Genomic DNA, 20,570 nt, shown 5'->3' on the forward strand with positions numbered 1-20,570 from the left:
GATCGGACAGTTCTTCCATTGGTTGTCCCTTCTCACCCAAAAAATGTCCAATTTCCTCTTTGAGAGAGAAAAATCGCTGCAGTGCGGACCCCCGACTTAGCCACCTCACATCGTTGTGATATATTACGTCACCGTATTTAGCCTGGATGTCACGCAAGAACTGCTGAAACTGTCAGTGGTATAGAGCTTTAGAGCGAATATAATTGATTGCCTTTGCCACTGGTTTCATAACATCGTCAAATTTGAGATGTTTGGCACAGAGAGCCTGCTGGTGAATGATACAGTGAAGTTTAAAAGTGTTGCCTGCTTCTTCGCTGACTTTATTGCAGATCAGTGTGGACAATCCACTTTGCTCACCAGCCATGGCAGGTGCACCATCGGTAATGATCCCAGAAACTTTACTCCATGGTAGTTTCATATCAACAGCTTTACAAACAGAAACGAAAAAATCTGTTCCTCTGGTTTGCCCATTAAGGCTTTTGGGGTCAAGCAGCTCCTGTCACGTTCATGTTGTCATCAACTCCTCTTAAAAAAATAAATAGTTGTGCAGTGTCAGATGCATCAGTGCTTTCATCGCAGGCTGATGAGAAATAATCAAAAGCCACTCCCCTGTCCCCCAGTTGTCTCTGAATATCTGACAATATGTCCTCAACTCTCCGTGCCACAGTGTTGCGTGCCAGGCAAACATTCATAAATTCTTGCTTCTTCTCGGGGCAAATGTTCTCCACCATTTTCATGACACAGTCTTTGATAAATGCACCTTCAGTAAAAGGTTTGCCATGTTTAGCTATTAACATGGCCACTTCATAGCTGGCTTTGGTGATGTTTTCCTTTGACTCACAGGCCCGCGTGAAGAATCGCTGTTGCGATGCCAGAGCAGCACGGAGTTGCTTCACTTTTTCAGCGCGGTCACTCCCTGTTAGCTTGTCGTATGTTGTAGCATGTTTAGTTTTGTAGTGTCTCTTTATGTTGAAATCCTTAAACAAGGCATCCGTCTCTTTACAAATTAGACAAACACAATTGCCTCGATTTCCAGTGAAGAAGTATTGTAATTCCCACCGCTCCTGAAAGCGGCGGCCCTCACTGTCAACTTTTCTCTTTTTTTTTCAGTCGCCATGGCAGAAATAATTCGAGAAGGGTTCGCGGCACGTATGCAAAGCCAGAGGGCATTAGAATGGTGCTGCCACCGTGTGGCGGAAGGAGGAAGTTTTATGATTTATTTATTCTGACAGAGATAGCGAGCCATAAATAACACATAAGACCGAAGCTGCGGGCCGTATGAAATCTGCCCACGGGCCTGACTTTGGACATGCCTGCTGTAAATGGTCCCAAAGAAGCATACGATAACATTGTGAAAAACGTATTAGTTAAAATGCAGAGTTAATGGGAAACAGAAACCCTATCACGATAATGGGCCGTCCATAAATGACGTCACGCGACTTTGGACGATTTTTGACCCCCCCCCTCGTCACACGGCGTCACAATAAGTCAGACCCCCCCTCAAATATGACATCACAAAGCTCTGCCCCCCCCCCCCCCCAAATAAAACATGCTTCAAATCGCTTTAAACTATTGTCATTATAGTGCGTATGTAATGTGCCGCTGCACTCTGATGTTGTAGGAGAAAACATTTATTAAAAAGTCTATTTAATTAAGTAGAACGTATACACATATATAATAGCCCAAATCTGTCCTTTTGTCATTAACGCGGCACGAATTGGTTGAAGTGCGTCACGTGACCGCGAGAGGAGACGGATGAGTCCGTGAGGAAGCTGACGGTCGATCCACTCACACACGGCTCACTCATACACACAGCTCACTCACACTCAATCGCATGCAGCTCAGAGGAGACGGGTGAGTGAGACTGAGGAGACGGTTGAGTGACAGTGAGGCAGAGCCGTGCTCCGTCCACTGCTGCCCTGAGGGACCCCCGTGCTCTCCACTGCTGGCTTGAGAGAGAGCCGCGCTGTCTCCACTGCTGCCGTGAGGGAGCCAGACGCACTCTCTCCACTGCTGCCCTGAGGCAAAGCCGTGCTCGCTCCACTGCTGCCCTTAGGGAGAGCCGCACTGTCTCCACTGCTGCCCTGAGGGAGCCAGACGCACTCTCTCCACTGCTGCCCTGAGGCAAAGCCGTGCTCGCTCCACTGCTGCCCTGAGGGAGAGCCGCGCTGTCTCCACTGCTGCCCTGAGGGAGAGCCGTGCTCTGTCCATTACATTAGTACTGTCTCCACTGCTGCCCTGAGGGAGAGCCGCGCTGTCTCCACTGCTGCCCTGAGGGAGAGCCGTGCTCTGTCCACGGCTGCCCTGAGGGAGAGCCGCACTCTCTCCACTGCTGCCCTGAGGCAGAGCCGTGCTCAGTACGCTGCTGCCCTGAGAGCCGTGCTCTCTCCACTGCTTGCCTGGGGGAGAGCCGTGCTCCAACCACTGCTGCCCTGAGGGACCCCCGTGCTCTCCACTGCTGCCCTGAGGGAGAGTCGTGCTCTGTCCACTGCTGCCCTGAGGGAGAGCCGTGCTCTGTCCATTACATTAGTACTCGAGTTTTTTTGGTGCTTAAATCCACTGCTGGATGAAGGCCCACCGCACGCTGTGCGAGTGGATTGTAAGCATTTACTTGACCAGTCTGTTGGGGGCCGCCGCATGTCGTGGTTGTTGGGGGGTGTCGCAGGCTGTGGTTGTTTCACGGCCGCCGCAGGCTGTGGTTTTTTGGGGCCGCCGCAGGCTGTGGTTGTTCGGGGACCCTGCAAGCTGTGGTTGTGCGGGGGCACCTACGGCGCCCCCGCACAACCACAGCTTGCAGGGTATTTAATGTGGCGCTGCACTCTGATGTTGTAGGAGAAAACATTTATTAAAAAGTATATTTCATTAGGTAGAACGTGTTGTCTATATTTATTTAAAGTTGTGCATTTTGATGTGACGTCACATTTCTCAAACCGCCCCCCCTCGTCACACATCGTCACAAATGTCAGACCACCCCCCCTAGGTGCGTGACCTCATTTAACGACGGACCCTAATCCAGCTCACATGGTGGAAATTAATATCGTGACGTCAAATCGCTTCGACCCTGCTCATTGTTAGAGCAGATCAATGGGCCGAGGAACCCTCTCTTGTGTTGAGGGACTGTTGTTGTTGTTTTGATGTCTTGCCCATGCTTGCATTTGGTGTTGACACATCGGCAGGAATATACGTACTTGTGCAATTTGTACCTCAAAACTTTGATTTGTTTATTTACAGCCACCTGCTTACCTTTTCTCTATTTTGTACTTATATCGTTCTTTGTATCGTTTGTTGGTGTAACGCGCTAACCCACCCCTACTGGACATATGTGCAAAAGAGCTTCACAACTCATCGTATTCCTCCAGTTTAAAACAGGACCCTGCGGGGTGGGCTGGTAGGAATAATACTTAGTACCGGTACAGGGATATCGACCGGGTATAGAGGAGTTAAAGAAAAAATTACTGTATTCTAGTGTAACGTTAATTAAAAGTGTTTGTTTTGACAAGAAACTCTGTGAGATTTAAAGACTCGTAGTCTTTCATTTCCAAACGATCACATCTAAGATTAATTGACCTTAGATGGGGAAACTCGAATGCATTTACTAGTATAAAGGTGAAATAAAATAGAGGGAATAAACGGCACCTTGGTGCATTTTATGTCGTCTACATAGAGTTGAATAAACAGGCGTTTGGCATATTCATATAACAGTACTACATTGAGCAGTGTTTGTTTGGCACTTCGAGTTTTTATTCGCGCGCACGACATGGATACCAAAAACAACCACGACTTTGAAGACCCCAATGGTTGTCTGGACGCCCACGTTGAAAATATGCTTGCTGAAACAGAGACCGCATTTGCTGCTGGAACCCTTTACAAACTCGCAGTGAAAAGCGTCGTTTCCATGGACCCAGAACCAACCGCAGTTGGTGCTGCTATAACGGTAGCATCGCCACCAAACATGCAGCCAGCAGCTAAATAATCAAAGATTGCAGCACAAGTAGAAATACTTGCGTGTGAATACGATGTAGTGAACACGACAGAGATGTAGTGAACACGGCAGAGATGTGGTGAACACGGCAGAGATGTGGTGAACACGGCAGAGATGTGGTGAACACGGCAGAGATGTAGTGAACACGGCAGATGTAGTGAACACAGCAGATGTAGTGAACACAACAGATGTAGTGAACACGGCAGAGATGTAGTGAACACGGCAGAGATGTGGTGAACACGACAGAGATGTGGTGAACACGGCAGAGATGTGGTGAACACGACAGAGATGTGGTGAACACGACAGAGATGTGGTGAACACGGCAGAGATATAGTGAACACGACAGAGATGTAGAGATGATAGTGAACACGGCAGCGATGTAGTGAACACGGCAGAGATGTAGTGAACACGACAGAGATGTAGTGAACACGACAGAGATGTGGTGAATACGGCAGAGATGTGGTGAACACGGCAGAGATGTAGTGAACACGACAGAGATGTAGTGAACACGACAGAGATGTAGTGAACACGGTAGAACTATAAGCGAGTGAATAGCAGCAGCGACGAGGCCTCTCGCTGCCTCTGCTCTGCCGCTGCCGGGCTGCAGATTCAGCCGAGTCAGGCACCACTGCCAATATGCACAACAACAACAACAATAAACGTGCTGCGTTTCATCTGTGTTAATAAGCCTCCCGCACTAGGCCTCGCGAAGCCTGCCGCACTAGGCCTCGCGCCGTGCTTTTCGTGCACAAATAAGGCGATTAAATGTATCTCGTCTCTGTGTTAATAAATGTTTCTTGTCTCTGTGTTAAAAAAACGTGCTGCGTTTCAGTAAAGTAATTTTTTAAATAAACGTGCTGCGTTTCAGTAAAGTAATTTTGAAGCGAAGTTTAAAGTTTTGCCGTGATGCGCCGGAAGCGACGGCCATCTTGTTTAATTCACAGATCGCAGGGGGAGCGGGCGGCCATCTTGTCGGACAGGGTCATGCCAAGTGTTTGCAGTAGGGGGCGATGTTGATACACGGACGGACGGACAAACGCGGATGGACGGACGGACAAACGCGGACGGACGGACAAACGCGGACGGACGGACGGACGGACACATTCATCTATTGGTGGTCTGGTCCACTTCGTTCCTACCAGTATAAATATTCTGACTCTCGGGGCACCAACGTTTCAGGTTCAAGACCCGGGTATTCTTCTTCGCGTGGCTGATATAATTTACATTGAGACTGTTGAGCAAGATGATTGTGTCAGGAGTAGCGGAGTGCTGAATCATTGCGACGATGCCTTCACCGTGTTTGTGAGTCCGGCATAGAGTCGCTTATGGTTGTTACTGTTTGACTTGCATCCCATTGGGATTTATGCACACAGCATTGATATACGGTGCTTTTTCTGGAAGACTTTGCTGTTTTTTCCTGGCTTTTTCTGTTGCGCATAGTCACTATAATGTTTCTTTTTCATGTTTTTGTTTGTTGCGGTTGCACCCGATTCAAGAGCCGAATGGCTCACAGGGCTATACCTAATAAATGAGCTGAACTGAACGTTCCACGGTTCAATGCTGGATGGCAACCACAGTCGCACGCTATTTGTTTTAAATATTCCATTTGAGCATAAAGTATCTGCATCATCTGCTGCTGCTGCTGCTGCCATGGGTTGTGCTTCTGGATGTGGGTTTAGTCAGGGGTAGTGGTCCATGAGCTTCAGGGTGGAGATCGAAGCCAAGGCTCTTCTGCGTAGTCGGGTCGATCATGAGGAAGATTTCGTGGCTTGTGAACTCCATTGAGTGCGCGGGTCCTCCCTCGCACCGATAGGGAGTGGATGTTTTCAGATCGTTTGTAATGGTCACGTTAGTGCTGGGGGGAGGGGGTGCAGTTGATAAGGTTAAGTGGTTATTTGTGGCAGAGACCTCAATCTCAGTAACATTAAAAACAACATATTTTTTTAATTTCCTTTAACGTTATTGATTTTATTCAAGTAAAGGTGTGCAAATGAGCTTCATTGTAGCACCGTCGAATCATTTCCCAGGGTAATTGTCTTACGACTTCGCATATTGATTTTTCCACCTGAGCTTTCGACCCTGGGCTTGTTGTTGTTTTAAATGTGGATCTAAATCTCACGACTCGCTGATGGGCGCCTCTTCCACGCTGTGGCCTCTCACTCTTCCCATTGCAGGACCACACACCGACCTCTCATTGAATGTCAGCGTAGAATATCAGGCCTATTTACATAACTGTCAACCCATACGGTTTACGTCGTAGTCTTGGACAGGGAAATTGAGTTTTCAGGTCCATGCGGTGTACAGCCATTTCAATATGGGCAAATATATTTGTGTGTGTTTCTCCCTTGTTTTGGGACTTTGTAGGATGAACGGTCAGATGTATAAGTGCACGGGGTAACCAATACGGTCTGAATTGGTCTGTGATAAGGTACAGCACTGCTAAGGGGTTGACAGGTATGCAACCGCCATGAGACTTAAGAGCTGAAGCCAAACGGTGGTGATGATCTCATTTTGTTTAGCAGTAACACAAACATTTGAAGTTAGTATTCATTGTTGGAGTTATGCGAAACGATCCCATTGAAAGCAATGTGCCAATTATTGTCATGTAATTTCTGTAGGTATCCAAACCAGAACGTGTAATCTGTGAACATGACTGAAAGCTCCATAGTACAGTATTTTGGGGTTAAATCTAGTAAATATATGTGTCGTTAAACCCGCCACCACCCGACAGCCAATTTGTAAGGTTTGTCACATAAACAGAACATGCCAATTCGTTACGAGTATAGCACACCGGTGTATTGGAGAGCAAAGCCACACCATTTACAATCTGAGTACGACGTTGCATTCCTGAATGCTGAGTAAAATCGTTTTTGTATTCTATTAGCCGTTAATAATTAACAACTAAAAATAATAAACACATTTAATGGTTGTAAGTGAAGTAATAATTTAAATATTTACAGTCAGCTGATTCTGCCATTGTCCATTCACCTCTGATTAATTAACCCTATCACGCTTCGTGTTGTTTTCACATATTTTACGAATGGAAATGCTTAGAATGTATATACAGGATGTTTACATTTTTTTTACCCAATTTCAAAGCAGTATATTTCACGATGGTAACATGTTACAATTACACTAAAAGTTACAAACATTTTAACGAGTTATCAAGTTTTACTAACCATTTTATAAATGCTCTATGTGCCCTGCACCTGCTGTACGAACAACATAAAGACGATAGTTGAATTCGTTCCAAACGCCTCTCAAAGTGTCTACTTCCACTGAAGTCACCGCTGCCGTGATTCTGTTTTTGAGGTCATCGAGATTAGTCGCTAATGGTGGCACAAAAACACGATCTTTTGTGCCACCATGCTCTTTGAGATTGGCGGATCAATGCCACGCACGCTGCACCGCAATTACGGATTAAGTCTTGCTGAACTGCAGAACCCAAAACGCCTTGTGTTGCGGGGTCACCATCTTGCAAATGACTGAGGCTAGGGGCTGTTTGTGCGCTGGGAGAGGCATCTATTGGTAATCATTTGAAACTCTATGCCCCGCCCTTTCAAGTAGTAAGAGTTTCATTCATGGGCGGTTCGTGGTTGCAGAGATATCGCGATTTCAAATCGGGTCCATCTCTTTGAAACACGCTGTATATTAACAGTGTTAATATTAATATCAGCAGTTAACATTTGCTGGATGGACTACGAGTGTTGTGTACTTTGCATCTACCATCATGATCCTCATCAGACATGATAAATCATCATCAAACAATGATGGATCCACTGGTGTGAAGGGACCGATCACCAAATCCAAATGCTACAACTTAGGTGGTTAATGGAGCGGACACAAACTGTAACAAGACGACAACAAAAACTTTTACAAGACAACAACAAAAAACTGTTTCAAGACGACAACAAAAACCTGTACGACGGAAGTTTGTGGCACTAATTTTGTCAGACCCGATTGGGGATGATGGGCAGAGATGATTGAATGGGAAGAGACAATATTGTTAGGAAAGCCACACTATGCTTGTGACTGCTCCCTTTTTGATAGGATCGAATGACGTCTGGGTCACGTGGTCATAAACAGAAATCTACAGTTATATAAATACGGTATGTATATGTAAACCTGACCTGGCCCGCACAGAACACTATTTGCTTTACCAGCTAAGCCCCACTGAGCTATGTAGCTCTTTTTCAGAAGCGTCCTGTGCACACATGATAGCTCAACGAATTTGGTTAATCATGTGGAAATTTATAGCAGCCAAATACTCTAAACGCATGTTTATAAATGTGGAGGGGAAAACCGGAGGACCCGGAGAAAAGTCTACGCAACCGCGGGGGAGATATAGAGACACGCAAACTTCAAATATACAGCAGGCGTCAGGATCGAACCCACGACCTGTATACCAGGCGAGGCAGTTAACATTTCCTAGCCACCGTGGCGCCCATGAGGGCTGAGGCACGAGGAGTCGCCTCTCTCCTCCGCCTGTGTGTCACATGCCAGGCTGTGAGGCTGTCATGTGGGCTCCGTCATTGGGGGCTCGTTGGAGGCAAACACGGGGGTGTTTCTCTCAGTTGGCCAATCAAGAACCGGCGCAAGGAAGCACGCCTGGGAGGTGTGACACAGCTGTTCGGTGCTTTGGAACAATTGTCCGTGGAATTTAAGTGGGAAATGTGCCAATATAATCGAGTGGAAACTGCACGCATCACACGTCACGTGCACGCATGTGTGTACGCGTGTTCAATGCGCGCCGCACTTACAGGGATGTCGCTGGCCAAAAACGCTTTCGCGCTGCTGTGTTTATCGAATTTTGTCATCTATAAAGTGAGGTTAACACTTTAGCCGTAAGCTTTCACGACCGTTATTATGATTTGTAATTAATTTATGTTGGGATGTATCGTGTAATGTATAACGTGGCACAATTAAACTGTAACGCACTACAACCCGACAGAGCCAATCAAATCAGGTTGCAACGTCATGGGAAAACATTCCAGTGAAACCGGTTACCTTGAACAGCAAGCAACATTTTAACATCTTCTTGGTTCTTTCGGTAAAGTCACGTAGAAGGGAAGTAATAAAATAATAAAAATAAAACATAATAAAATAATTCTCACGACGTTTCGGCCACAACGCAAACAGCCAGGTGAAACCAGGTCTGTCGAGGCGACAGCGTTTGAGACGCTTGCGTTGTGGCCGAAACGTCGTGAGAATGATTTTATTATGTTTTATTTTAATTATTTTATTACTTCCCTTCTACGTGACTTTACCGAAAGAACCAAGAAGATGAATCCCTGCAGTCACGAAAGCTTTAAATCGAAACATTTTAACAATTTGTGTACGCCGTTTCTCTGTAGATTACATCTGGCATCATCAGGTGCTTACAAAAGCTCAGCTCGCTTTGTAGCATTCCTCGTTCTCCGGTTCGCTGATAAAACCGAAAAAAGCCTATGACGGGACAATTTAATTTGATTGGCTCTGTTGGGTGGGGGACCGTCATAGCAAAAAAAAACATTTTCCGTTCACGATTATATAACCCAAAGAAACTCATTATCAATCATAATACAATATAGCCATTTTGGTATTGCACAGCGGCTTGCTAGTTAACATGCCAACGCTGACATCTTTATTGGGCTCAAAATGTCAACTCATTCGCAACGACTCCCAAGTCAAGATGAAAATTTACGCTACACACGTGAAATTATTTGCAATTATCCGTGGACCAAAAACTGAGAGGTGGCCAATGAACAGAAAGACACGTGCTTGTAATTACGCATGAAGTGTTTTACGAAGGGTTTATTGAACATATAATTCTGCTGAAAAATCGATTAACAAAAAGTAGAATGAGGACGAGCAACGCGCAAAAAGTTTAACAACAAAAAATTCCCCCTTTTACCAAATGCGAGTTTGATATCTTTGAGAGAGCGGTGACTGCAGATTGAATGGACGGATCAGTTTGGTTAACGTTTGCTCGCTGGTGACACCTATTGACGAACGGTTGAACATTGCCCGTTAAAATCATCACAGCGTTACGATTTTTTTGTGAACACTGAAACCGACACCAATCCCCCGGGCTCCCTGTTCTGGCACACACATTTCTGCCACCAAATATCCGCAGACACATGCACACTGCAAAGGAGTTTACACGATGTCTTGCCAAAGACATCATTAACCAAGCCCTCAACAGTACACCTCGCTGCCGACTCAAGTCGTTTGTGCTGTCACCATTCCAAATTGATCGGAGATTCCGGATTGGTCCTGATTACGAATCGTCCCGGACAGCGGCTGGGTGGATGGGGAAGGAGTTGAGGGGCTGTGGCGGGTGCGGTGTGGGAGTGGTGATGAGGGGGATATGGGTGGTGGTACCTCAGGGCTGCGGGGCCACAGAGGAATTTATCGAATTACATCCTTCGACGTAAAACATATGGAAGTATAATTTGTACACATCACGTAAATCACACAACCTTCTGGGAGCGCATTATTTCAGCAGCATTGATTTAGCGCAAGCAAACTCTACATTGGTTTTGACACTGAGTGTCTCATGAGCGGGATATTCACGTTTTCTTTAACCAATGATGGTGAACTGTGAAATGTTATAGACAAGGGCTTTTTTTTCGAGATGGTTCTAGTTTGATGTAAACTTATATAGTTATACTCAACTCCAAATAATCAGCGTCGTTTTTTAGGATGTAAATAATAAAATCACAGAGCAGACAATGTCTTCTTCACATATTTGTCCCTCCGCATAAACAAATATAAAAAGTTTTTTTTTGCACATTCCCAAATAGGTTACTGAATTTATGAAGCCACAGACTGCTCTAAACAAATTCTTGGACGTTCTTATTTTATTTTGACTGTTGTAGCTTGCTGACCTGCCCATTCAGGACATCTGTGAAAAAGAGCTTCATAGATCATCGGATTTGCTTACCTTTCCTATACTTTTCACTCCTATCGTGTTTTTGAATTGTTTGTTGTAACTTACTGACCCGCCCCTACTAAACAACTGTGAAAAAGAAATGTCATGCTAATCGGATTCCTCGCAGGGTAAATAAATATTCTGACTCTGATAAGTCAAAGGGCTAGCTCGGGATCAGTTACTAGAAAGGATGATTGATGGCTGACGGTCGAGACAAGTGTCAGCCATTTTATGGAGCCAATGAGATGAATTTTTTTGGCAGGATCCAGACGACGGATAGCTGTATCGTCACACCGTCAGGAATGGCGACTGACGGATTGGAGGGCGGGAGTCTTCTTCATCAAGCAGTGGAGAGATCACGGCTGCTGCTGATGACGCAGCTACGAAATTAAGGATGACAACGTAACCGATGTTATGTAACGTCTCTTCTTTTTTGTTCCATTGAAAATACGTTTAATCTGTACTGTGTTTTTTTGTGCAACTTCGTGTTTCGCCAAGGTCTTGTTGTTTCTATCATTGCGATATTTGTGTTGGGAGCCTCCGAGATCACAATGTGAACGGAAAACCTTATCCTAGGTTTTGAGCTGGCAGATGCCACCACGGTGACGGACCGTGGAAACTATTCCACCGAAAGGGAGGCAATGCACCGCGTGAACACGTGTGCGCACACAAACACGCTCGCCATGCTTCAGTCAAGGACATAGGAGACAGACGCATTGGCAAACCGAAGCAGTTCTGCAGATCGCTCGGCTACAGAGCGAGCGCCTCGCAGTTGCAAAGGTTGCGAGTTCAAATCCTGCTAGGGTGGTCGACTCAGCCCATCATCATCATCATCCTTCGTGGTCAATTAAATGAGTCATCACTTTGTGGGGGAGTCAGCAATGGTTGTGCTATGGATATACTTTTCCCTGTCATAGGAATGTGTAATTTTCACCAATGGCTCAGGGCTGTAAACTGGAGATGATCATCGCCTCAACGCTCATTGCAACTATATTTTTACTTGTTGAAATATTTTCAACTGGATCATTTCTCGAAATTGAATATCTCGCATCGCAACGATGTCCAGGGTTGTCAATTGACGCTTCACAAAGATTCAACCTCGACTCGGCGATGCGGTAGTTGTGGAAATTTCACGCTCGCCACTTGGCCAATTTGTTGATAAACGTCAGTTTGCATTCCAGAAAGGAATACTCGACCGGTGGAGTGCGAGAAAAGTGTCACCTCTCAGAGGCGATGACAATATCCATCGAGTTTAACACGTGATAGGCTTTCGCGACCAACATCATCCATAATACAGGTTTTATTGGGTTAGATCGCGTAAATATATAAATGTGTCGTTGAACTCACCACCACCTGACGCAGCCAATTAGTAAGATTTATCACGTAAACAGAACATTCAAATTCGTTACTAGTACAGCACACCGGTGTGTTGGAGAGCAAATCCACAACATTTACAAGTAATTAGCTGTGCCGGGTGGTGGCGGGTTTAACGACACATTTATGAGTGCTTACATGTAAGTTAGTGTTGGGATGTTTGGACAAAGCCATTTACATTGTGTTCATTTGTTTTAGCTATGGGAGGAATCCGAAGAACACGGAGAAACCCCATCCAGAACAGGGGAAGAGAATACAAACTCCACACAAAAAGGTACCTGAGTCTAGAATTGAACCCATGTTTTCTTGCTGCGAGGCACAAGCGTTACCACTACACCACCCTGCCGCCCTATTAGCCATTCATGCAATAATGTAATTGTATTATTAATGTACAGCCCTTTTCAATACACTGCTGGATAAAGGCTTCCCTGTGGTCGTGTGAGCTGTTTGACCATACTTCACAAATGTTTTTCTCCGGATGACCGCTGCAAAGTATGATCTTGTGTTTTGATTTAGTGTGCTGATCTTTAAAGGTGCATTGAAAATGTTTGATACTCCTACTGATGCTCCTGCTGTTGTGGAGTGACTCATCCAGCCAGCTATGGCTACAGGGTTTGGTGGTACATGTTGTTTATGTTGTTTATTGTGAAATTTCGGTCACAGTTCCTATTATCACTGTTACATTGCTTTTATGGCTTTATTTTGGTGATTTCGAAAACTTTTTTTGGTTTGGCCATATTTGTTTGTTGTAGTACGGAGTTAAACTGATGGCTTTAATCTAAGTTGCCTTGTGGTTGTTGTTTGACTTGCATCCCACTGTGATTTTTGCACACAGCGTTGGTGTACTGTGCTTTTTCTGGACGATTTTGCTGTTTTTTCCTGGATTTTTCTGTTTGCGCATAGTCACTTTAAGATGTTTTCTTGTTCATGTTTTTGTTTGTTGGGGTTGCACCCGATTCAAGAGCCGAATGGCTCACAGGGCTATACCAAATAAATGAAACTAAATGAAACTGAAAACACTATACTGGTCAGTGCGGGTTGGGGGATTATGTCCGTTGGAGGGGCCTGTCTCTAGAGCTCCCTCTAGTGGGGGTCCCTTCCACTGGCAGTGGGCTTAGCAGGACATCTCAGGGCTGTGCCTCTACCTTGACCTCTTACACACATCGGGTCATTCGCGGAAGAATTCGTTATTTCCGATTCGTATGAGTTGTATATAATTAGGTCACGTGGAATCCCTGCCGCCACTAGAGGTGTACAATTCACGAACGTGGAATTAAAGTAAATTATTTCGAAATGCAACTGTGCCCCTGAATCACAATGTATGTATGTCGAACTTCTTTCGCACCGTACATAGTCAACCAACAATGGGAAAATCATTGCGTGCCTACCCAGTAGACATGTAAACGTTGGACCGACGTTGGCTCAACGTTGGCGTATGTTTAAAACCGTTGGCCCAACGTTTCATGTTTCCTGGGTAATTACCCTCGCTCACTACTGTAAGCCTATTATCATCACCAGTCTGGGTAAATCCACTGATGGATGAAGGCCTCCTCCGGCTGCCGCCTTATCTCATGATCCTGCAACATATTAAGTCTCTGAGCGTAATAATCAACACATCGATAGGGCGGTGGTGGTTACACACGCCTGTAATCCTGCACTGTGGAGGTGAGAGTTGGTGGATCCCACTAATGTTGTGAAACTCCCTTCCCGTGAGTGGGCATCGAGGAGGTGCCTATATCCAGGCTCACCGGGAGAAGGCAGTGGAGCAAAATGTGGACTTCCAACCGTTTCCACTGCGTGGGATATAGCGTTTCCCCTTCGCATGCGTGTCTTTTCTCTGGGTACCCCGGTTTCCTCTCACATATAAGCACTCATTAATTGGCAGATAACACCTTAATGTATAGAGGACCGCAGAGCTCCGGCAACTATTTGCGCCGGAACACCGCGTGGGTGCTGCCTTCCCACTTCTCGGTGGTTCCGCCTCACGCCTCTGAATCATCATTTATTTAATTAGCAAAATATCCTAATTGCAGGACGCATTCTGAATAAGAGTCTGGAGACTCCGACTTTCTCTGTGTAAACGAAGGGCATTATTATAACTACTACCACTAACTGGCCAAACATCAAAGCAATTCCCCTGGATAGGTGTTAGACTCTGCACAGTATAAGGCTTTTAAGTAAAACGGTGGCGCAGTGGTTAGCGCACTGCGCGATGAACCCGGTGACGATATCAGTTACATTCCAGGCCACGGCTCACATCATTGGCGAGTGATATCCGAACCGGTCCTACGTGAGTCCCGACACCTTGATAAACCCACACTAACCAGCGTAGCCTGACACGTTTGTTACAATATGGGTGCGTCACAAATGTAAGTGGCTTTGCTGTTGCTGTGAAACTCGGTTCAAGACAAAGACACCCCATATAGCCTTTAACAGACTGCTGCCGCAAATGCTGTCAGTGAGCACCTATTAAGGCCGTCACGGCATACAATGCGGTGGGAAGGCCAGCACCACATCTGCCTGTCTCCCCAATGCTGATTTTTACACACCGCACCCCCAGGTGCTCATTTTAAGGCTGAGTCGACCGCGTGGAAGCCCAAGACCGGTTGGTCCGTGAGTGGAAATGGAACTCGGGTGAACGGGTTTGGTGGAGCAGTCCCGCTCCCCATGCTGTCAAAACCTGACATTGACCAACACCGCAAGAGGAGGTACATTTGTGACGCACCCATATTATCAATGTATTGACAATGATAATTTAATAATGATTTATACTTCTAAGGCCCCTTTCACCCGGAGATCACAAAGCACGGGACAAAGCACACGAACGTGTAGGCTCACAGCAATCAGATCCATCCCCAAAACACAGGATTAAAAAAATAAAAATCCCTTCCAAATAAGTGCCTCTTACGGCACGATTTGAACAAAATGAGGGATTTAAATAGGCTTTGCCTCGGTAAAGAGAGATTATGTGTATATGTATTTGCTATTAACTATAAACATTGTTAACGAAGCCCCCCAAAACAAACCAGATCAAGAGTGACTTGCCCTTGTGCAAGGAACGTCATTTGCCCTGTGTTTACCCAACACAGAGTTGTGGCGAGCCACAGGACTCGTTTGGGTGGGTCCTTGCGTGCCAAACCGAGGCCAGCAATGTGGCCCTTTCCGCTTAAATCCAGCAACGGCGTCACTCCTCCAAAAGGTGGTATGAACTGGTCACACCGTACAAAAGACTAACAGAGGGATGTTCGTCAAAACATATATATACCGGCTTACTCTTGATAAGTGCATTCGGTATGTTGCGGAGCTGACATTTGGCTGTGGGGTTTTTATCAAGGAGTCGGAGTTTGGCGTTCAGAGGTAGTGGAGTCAGTGGCAGAGAGTGCTGTGTGTGGGATCCCCCATCAAAGAGCGCATTGTGTTTGAAGTAAGTGCCTCAATTATATCATAATTGCGCTAAATTACCTTCTCGTATTTTGTACAATGTGTTTGTATTTTGTACAATGTGTTTGTTTACTCGGCAATGTTTCCGTCGAGCCAGCCTATTTTAAGGGTCATTTGTCTAGTTCCCGTTGGCAGTATTTTATTATTATTTAGTGTGGCCATTGGTTTTGATTAGCGCTGTTATTGTATTGTTGCGATGAACAAAACAAATAGCTTTGAAAGTAAGCTCCCGTTCCATTGCGCACGCCGCACAACGTCGTATGTCCCATTCGCTGGGTGGGGGGCTGAGGTAGAGGCGGATATTCGAAAAGGTCGATTATGTAAACATCTGTATGGATGACAGTAATATTATGCACAAATTAGATTTAAGTAAGCTTAACCTGTGATAACTTGCTTTTTTAATATTTGCATTACGTCCATTGTTGTTTGCCACGAGATAATTATCCCATTATAGGTGGAACCAATCATGTCAACTAAATTAAACACTGCACTGGGTGTTGGCAGTTTATTGGCCAGAGTGGAAATATGTCATTTGTACAGCATATATACAATTAATTGGAGGACGATATGAATTTCATGGCAGAGTATCCAGAATATAATGTGGCAAAAGGGAATAATGGTCACGTGTTAACCAAGAGGAGGAGGCGGCTGTCATAATTTGGGACTCGTGTGCAGGGCGGAGGAGGAGGAAGAGGGCAGGTGACCAAGACGGGCATTGCAGTGGCCCCCCAGAGGTTGGCAGTCAAGGAAGGGGAAGACCTGAAGCCAGACGTTGGGGCACTTTGCGGGAGCTGACCTGTTGATCAAGGAAGGGGGAGACCTAAAGCCAAACGTTGAGGCACTTTGTGAGAGCTGACCTGCTGACCGAGGAAGGGGAAGATCTAAAGCCAGAGGTTGGGGCACTTTATGGGAGCTGACCGGCTGATCAAGGAAGGGGAAGACCTGAAGCCAAACGTTGAGGCACTTTATTAGAGCTCAACTGCTGCTGCTGTGGTACACAGACGTGTCAAATGCGCAAACAGTTGTGGGGTCTGAGAAAATGAGATCAATGGCAGGACGTGGTGGCATTAATGGCTGGGATGACCACTTGCGTTTTAACCTTCGACCTTGTTGGAGGAAACCCGGGTACCCAAAGAGTGTAAAGTGTACACTTTGCTAGGGGGCATTAGTATAGTTATACGAATGCAGCAGCCGATGACCCAATTCAAACAAATGCACCCTATATCATCAGATCTAGAAGATAACCAGGATTGAACCTGGGTCGTGCTGGTTTGGTGAACACGATGCATGTCAAGTTGTTATAGATTGCTGTGAGGCTACGAGGTGGGAATGCACATGACTGTGCAGAACTATCCATTGTCGTGCTGTACTTTCTATGCTCTCACGTCTATGCTGCATCCCCCTTCACCAACTGGCACTAACCAGCGTGGTGAAGTATAGTCAAACAACCCACGTGACCTACGTCAGGCCTTCACCCAGCCGTGGATTGACAAAGGGATATCATTTAATTTCAACATTATTATTTTAGGAGTATTGTATGCAAGTTGTGGAAACTTCATCCTATAATCTGCGCTTTCTATGGACTTAACCCGAATGACTAATTGTGGTGTACTCATCGATAATTTTTGGGTGGACAGAGGCGTACGGCGAGGGAGGTGGTCACGGAACGTGCACCATCGCTTTAAATTCCACGCCGGAGAGGGAATCGAATCGGTGGATTCTGGATTGCAAGTCAAGTGCGCTTACCCTTAACACCACCACAGGTGCATAGTCAACCCCATGTCAACACAGATATAAGAGGAGAGGTTTCTCCACTATTGGTACGTTTATCGAGTAACATTGTGCTTTTCTTTAAAATTTCAGGACATTGAATAGCGGAGCAGAAGATGAAGCGGAGGACCACCTCGGCTGTGCCCACCGTGTCGGCGCTAGTGGACGGATCGGGCCCTCCAGGGGCCGCTGCAGAGTCGCGGAGGCCCAAGCGACTCATCAACAAGGACGGCTCGAGCAACGTGGCCATCGCCAACGTTCACGCGCACTGCTGGGAGTACTGCCGCGACACGTGGACCTCCCTGCTCGAGATGGCCTGGGTCTGCAAGCTGCTGCTCTTCCTGTCACTGACGCTGGGCATCGTCGGCCTCTTTGGCCTCCTGTGGTGCGTCCCAGGAGCGTTAAAAGTGCCTCGCTCACGGGGGCAGCACACTTGGCGGCCGGCGGCCAGGCCTGACTTTTTGACTCGAGGGCATTTTTCCCTGGTCTCATTCCTGGCCTCGGCCTCGTGGTTGTTTCTCAGTCCCAGGACTTCGAGGACTTGGATCTTGTTTCAAACCGGTTCTGGTGTCATTTCTCCATCATCGTAATTTTCACAACATTGCAAAATGTTGACCAATTTCTGATTTTAATAAAAAAAGCGTTTTTCTCCCGCCAAATATTAAATTGTGAGGTTGATTAGACGTAACTTATCGGATTTGTTATAAAGTGTTTGGCAGTTAGCGTACGAGCTTTGCTCATGAGCCAATCGGCCAGCAAAGATGCGGCCTTGACGCTGGCCCCGACGTAAAAAGGCCTCGGCCTTATGGCTCTTTTAGTCTCGGACCTCAGCCTTGGCCTCACGGCCCTGCATCCAAGGCTGGCATCATCTCATCTACTCGATGGGGCTGGGTGTTTGGCACAGGGTTTATGCTCATGTTGAGCCACTTTGCGGCGTTTGGTTCACACTCTGTAGAGCTCCGTGAAGTTTTGAAGGCCCACTGCAGGGCAGAGACGTCATGACCAAGATCGTGCGGCTGGGTTTCTCTCAGAGAGTTTGTCTCAACCACTGGCCATCATCCATTCTCGTAATGCGTCCAAACTAGCTCGCTTACCTTCTTTAACCTCGAATATTAGTTGAGCGGTAGTGGCTATGCATAGGTGTAATCCAGCACTGTCTATGTAAAGGTTGGTGGGTTACGCAGCTGTTGTGAAACTTCATTCCCGTGGGCTTCAGGGTGCGATATCTTGGCTTGCCAGAAGAATGCGGTACAGCAAAGTGCAGACTAATATAATCTGTTCCATCTGTACGGGATAGAAAGTTGCCCCCTTGAATCCGTGGGGGGGTTTTTCCAGGTGCTCCAGCTTCTTCCCACGTGTAAACACTCAGTAATTGGCTGAAAATATCTTCATATTTAGAGGACCACAGAGCTTGGAAAATGGATTGGAGCGCCGGCTCACCGCCTGGCTGCCGCCTTCTCACTTGCTGTGGTTCCTCCTCACGTCTCCGGGTCATCCTCTCCCTGCAAGAGTGAGCGAATAGTGTGCGGAATTTAACATTATTACGTATCTTGTGTATCATATGGAATCCACGTGTTCGTCTTCCTGCCTTGCAGTGTAATTCCAAGTGTGTACTTCGCTAGCTTTTGTTTAGATTTCGTTGTCGTTATCAAAGCTTTTCATCCATATTGCCTTGCAGCCTAGTCGGTAATATGCACTGATTGGATGTGTTATTATTGCGTCACATTTTCTTTGTTACTTTTCATGATCTATTTCAGTTTTCCGAAAGTGTTCCATCCCATCGTACTCTGCAAGTGCACGATGGAATGGAACACAATTCGTTAAATCATTATCCTGTTGTATTTTCCACTTATGTCCCTCCCATACCGATTTCTAGTCATCAAACCTGTTGTAAATGACTTTTGTTTTGTGTTAAGTTCACAAATAAGAACACTGCGCTATGAACCCGGTGACCAGAATATTTTTTCCCCCCCATGGCTAACCTTAGTGGTGAGTAATATCCTCTCCCCCCCTCACCAACCCCCACGAATAATGATCAAGCAGCCCCCATAACCAACCAGAACCTGGGGAGGGCCTCATCCAGCCAACAGATTGCAAATCACGTCGATCTTAACAACGACAAACGCGATGTTTCCTCTGCGGCAGGTACGCACTGGCATTGCACCACGGCGACCTGACGCGCCCACCCACAGACGCAGAAGCCGGCGCCGCCGCCCCCTGCGTGATCAACATCGTGTCCTTCGGCTCGGCCTTCCTCTTCTCCCTGGAGACTCACGCCACCATCGGCTTTGGCGTGCGGCGCGTCACCGACGCGTGCCCTGCCGCCGCCCTCCTCCTCACGCTGCAGATGCTGGTGTCGGCCGCAACGGACGCCCTCGTCGCCGGCGTCATTCTCGCGCGCCTCGCGCGCCCATCGAGGCGCGCCGGCACCGTGCGCTTCGCCTCCCGCGCGCTCGTCGTGCGGCCGCCGAACTCCGAGCGAGGCGCGAGCGGCGCCCCCCGGCTGCTCGTACGCGTGGCCGACGCGAGGCCCTGCTGCCTCGTCGGGTGCTCCGTGTCGGGGCGGCTCCTGCGCGTGTCACCGGCGAGCGGGGCCGACGGCGGATGCGGCGACGGGCGCTTCGTGACCCTCGCGCAACGCGGCGTCGAGTTCACGGTGGACCGCGGCGGACGGCAGCCGTTCCTGACGCTGCCCGCCACGCTCACCCATGTGCTCGATGGGCGGAGCCCCCTGCACGGGCTAACAGAGGGCGGCCTCCCCGACGGGCAGCCGTTCGAGATAATCGTCGCGCTCACGGGCGTCGCAGACTCCACAGGTAGAAAGCGTCAACTCTCGATTATGGCGGGGTGATGGAAGGTGGGCCGGAGGTGGGGGGGCTAGGGGACCGTAGCATAGTCGGTTTGAAGTTCAAAATACGCAATCGCATCACTTCCCACACCACCTGTTCCGTGAAGCTGAGCTGTTGGTGTGAGACGTCCAGGTGTGTGGGATTTTTTATTCACTTTCACAAAAAAAAAATCTTGATAGGATTCACAGCAAAAGTTAAAATCGTGCAAGGATTCACAAGTGGCCAGCTTCCCGTAACAGTC

General features: G+C 47.1%; 1 protein-coding gene across 8 annotated transcripts in view; it reads left to right on the top strand.

Moving 5' to 3' along the window:
* Window positions 1-20,570, top strand: part of LOC144736281 (ATP-sensitive inward rectifier potassium channel 10-like) — a 39,527-nt gene that overhangs the window by 10,984 nt on the left and 7,973 nt on the right. The window contains exons 2-8 of one of the 8 annotated variants that reach the window (XM_078618921.1): window positions 11,158-11,297; window positions 12,468-12,543; window positions 14,830-14,977; window positions 15,604-15,693; window positions 17,348-17,473; window positions 17,574-17,865; window positions 19,626-20,296. In XM_078618921.1, coding sequence (XP_078475047.1) covers window positions 17,597-17,865; window positions 19,626-20,296 — 940 coding nt within the window. In that variant the 5' untranslated portion in view covers window positions 11,158-11,297; window positions 12,468-12,543; window positions 14,830-14,977; ... (1 more) ...; window positions 17,348-17,473; window positions 17,574-17,596. The other 7 variants (XM_078618919.1, XM_078618918.1, XM_078618917.1 and 4 more) reach the window with 7 other exon arrangements.

Source organism: Lampetra planeri, chromosome 60 (assembly GCF_965212315.1).
Source record: "Lampetra planeri chromosome 60, kcLamPlan1.2.h2, whole genome shotgun sequence".
In the NCBI taxonomy this organism is placed as follows: Eukaryota; Metazoa; Chordata; class Hyperoartia; order Petromyzontiformes; family Petromyzontidae; genus Lampetra; species Lampetra planeri.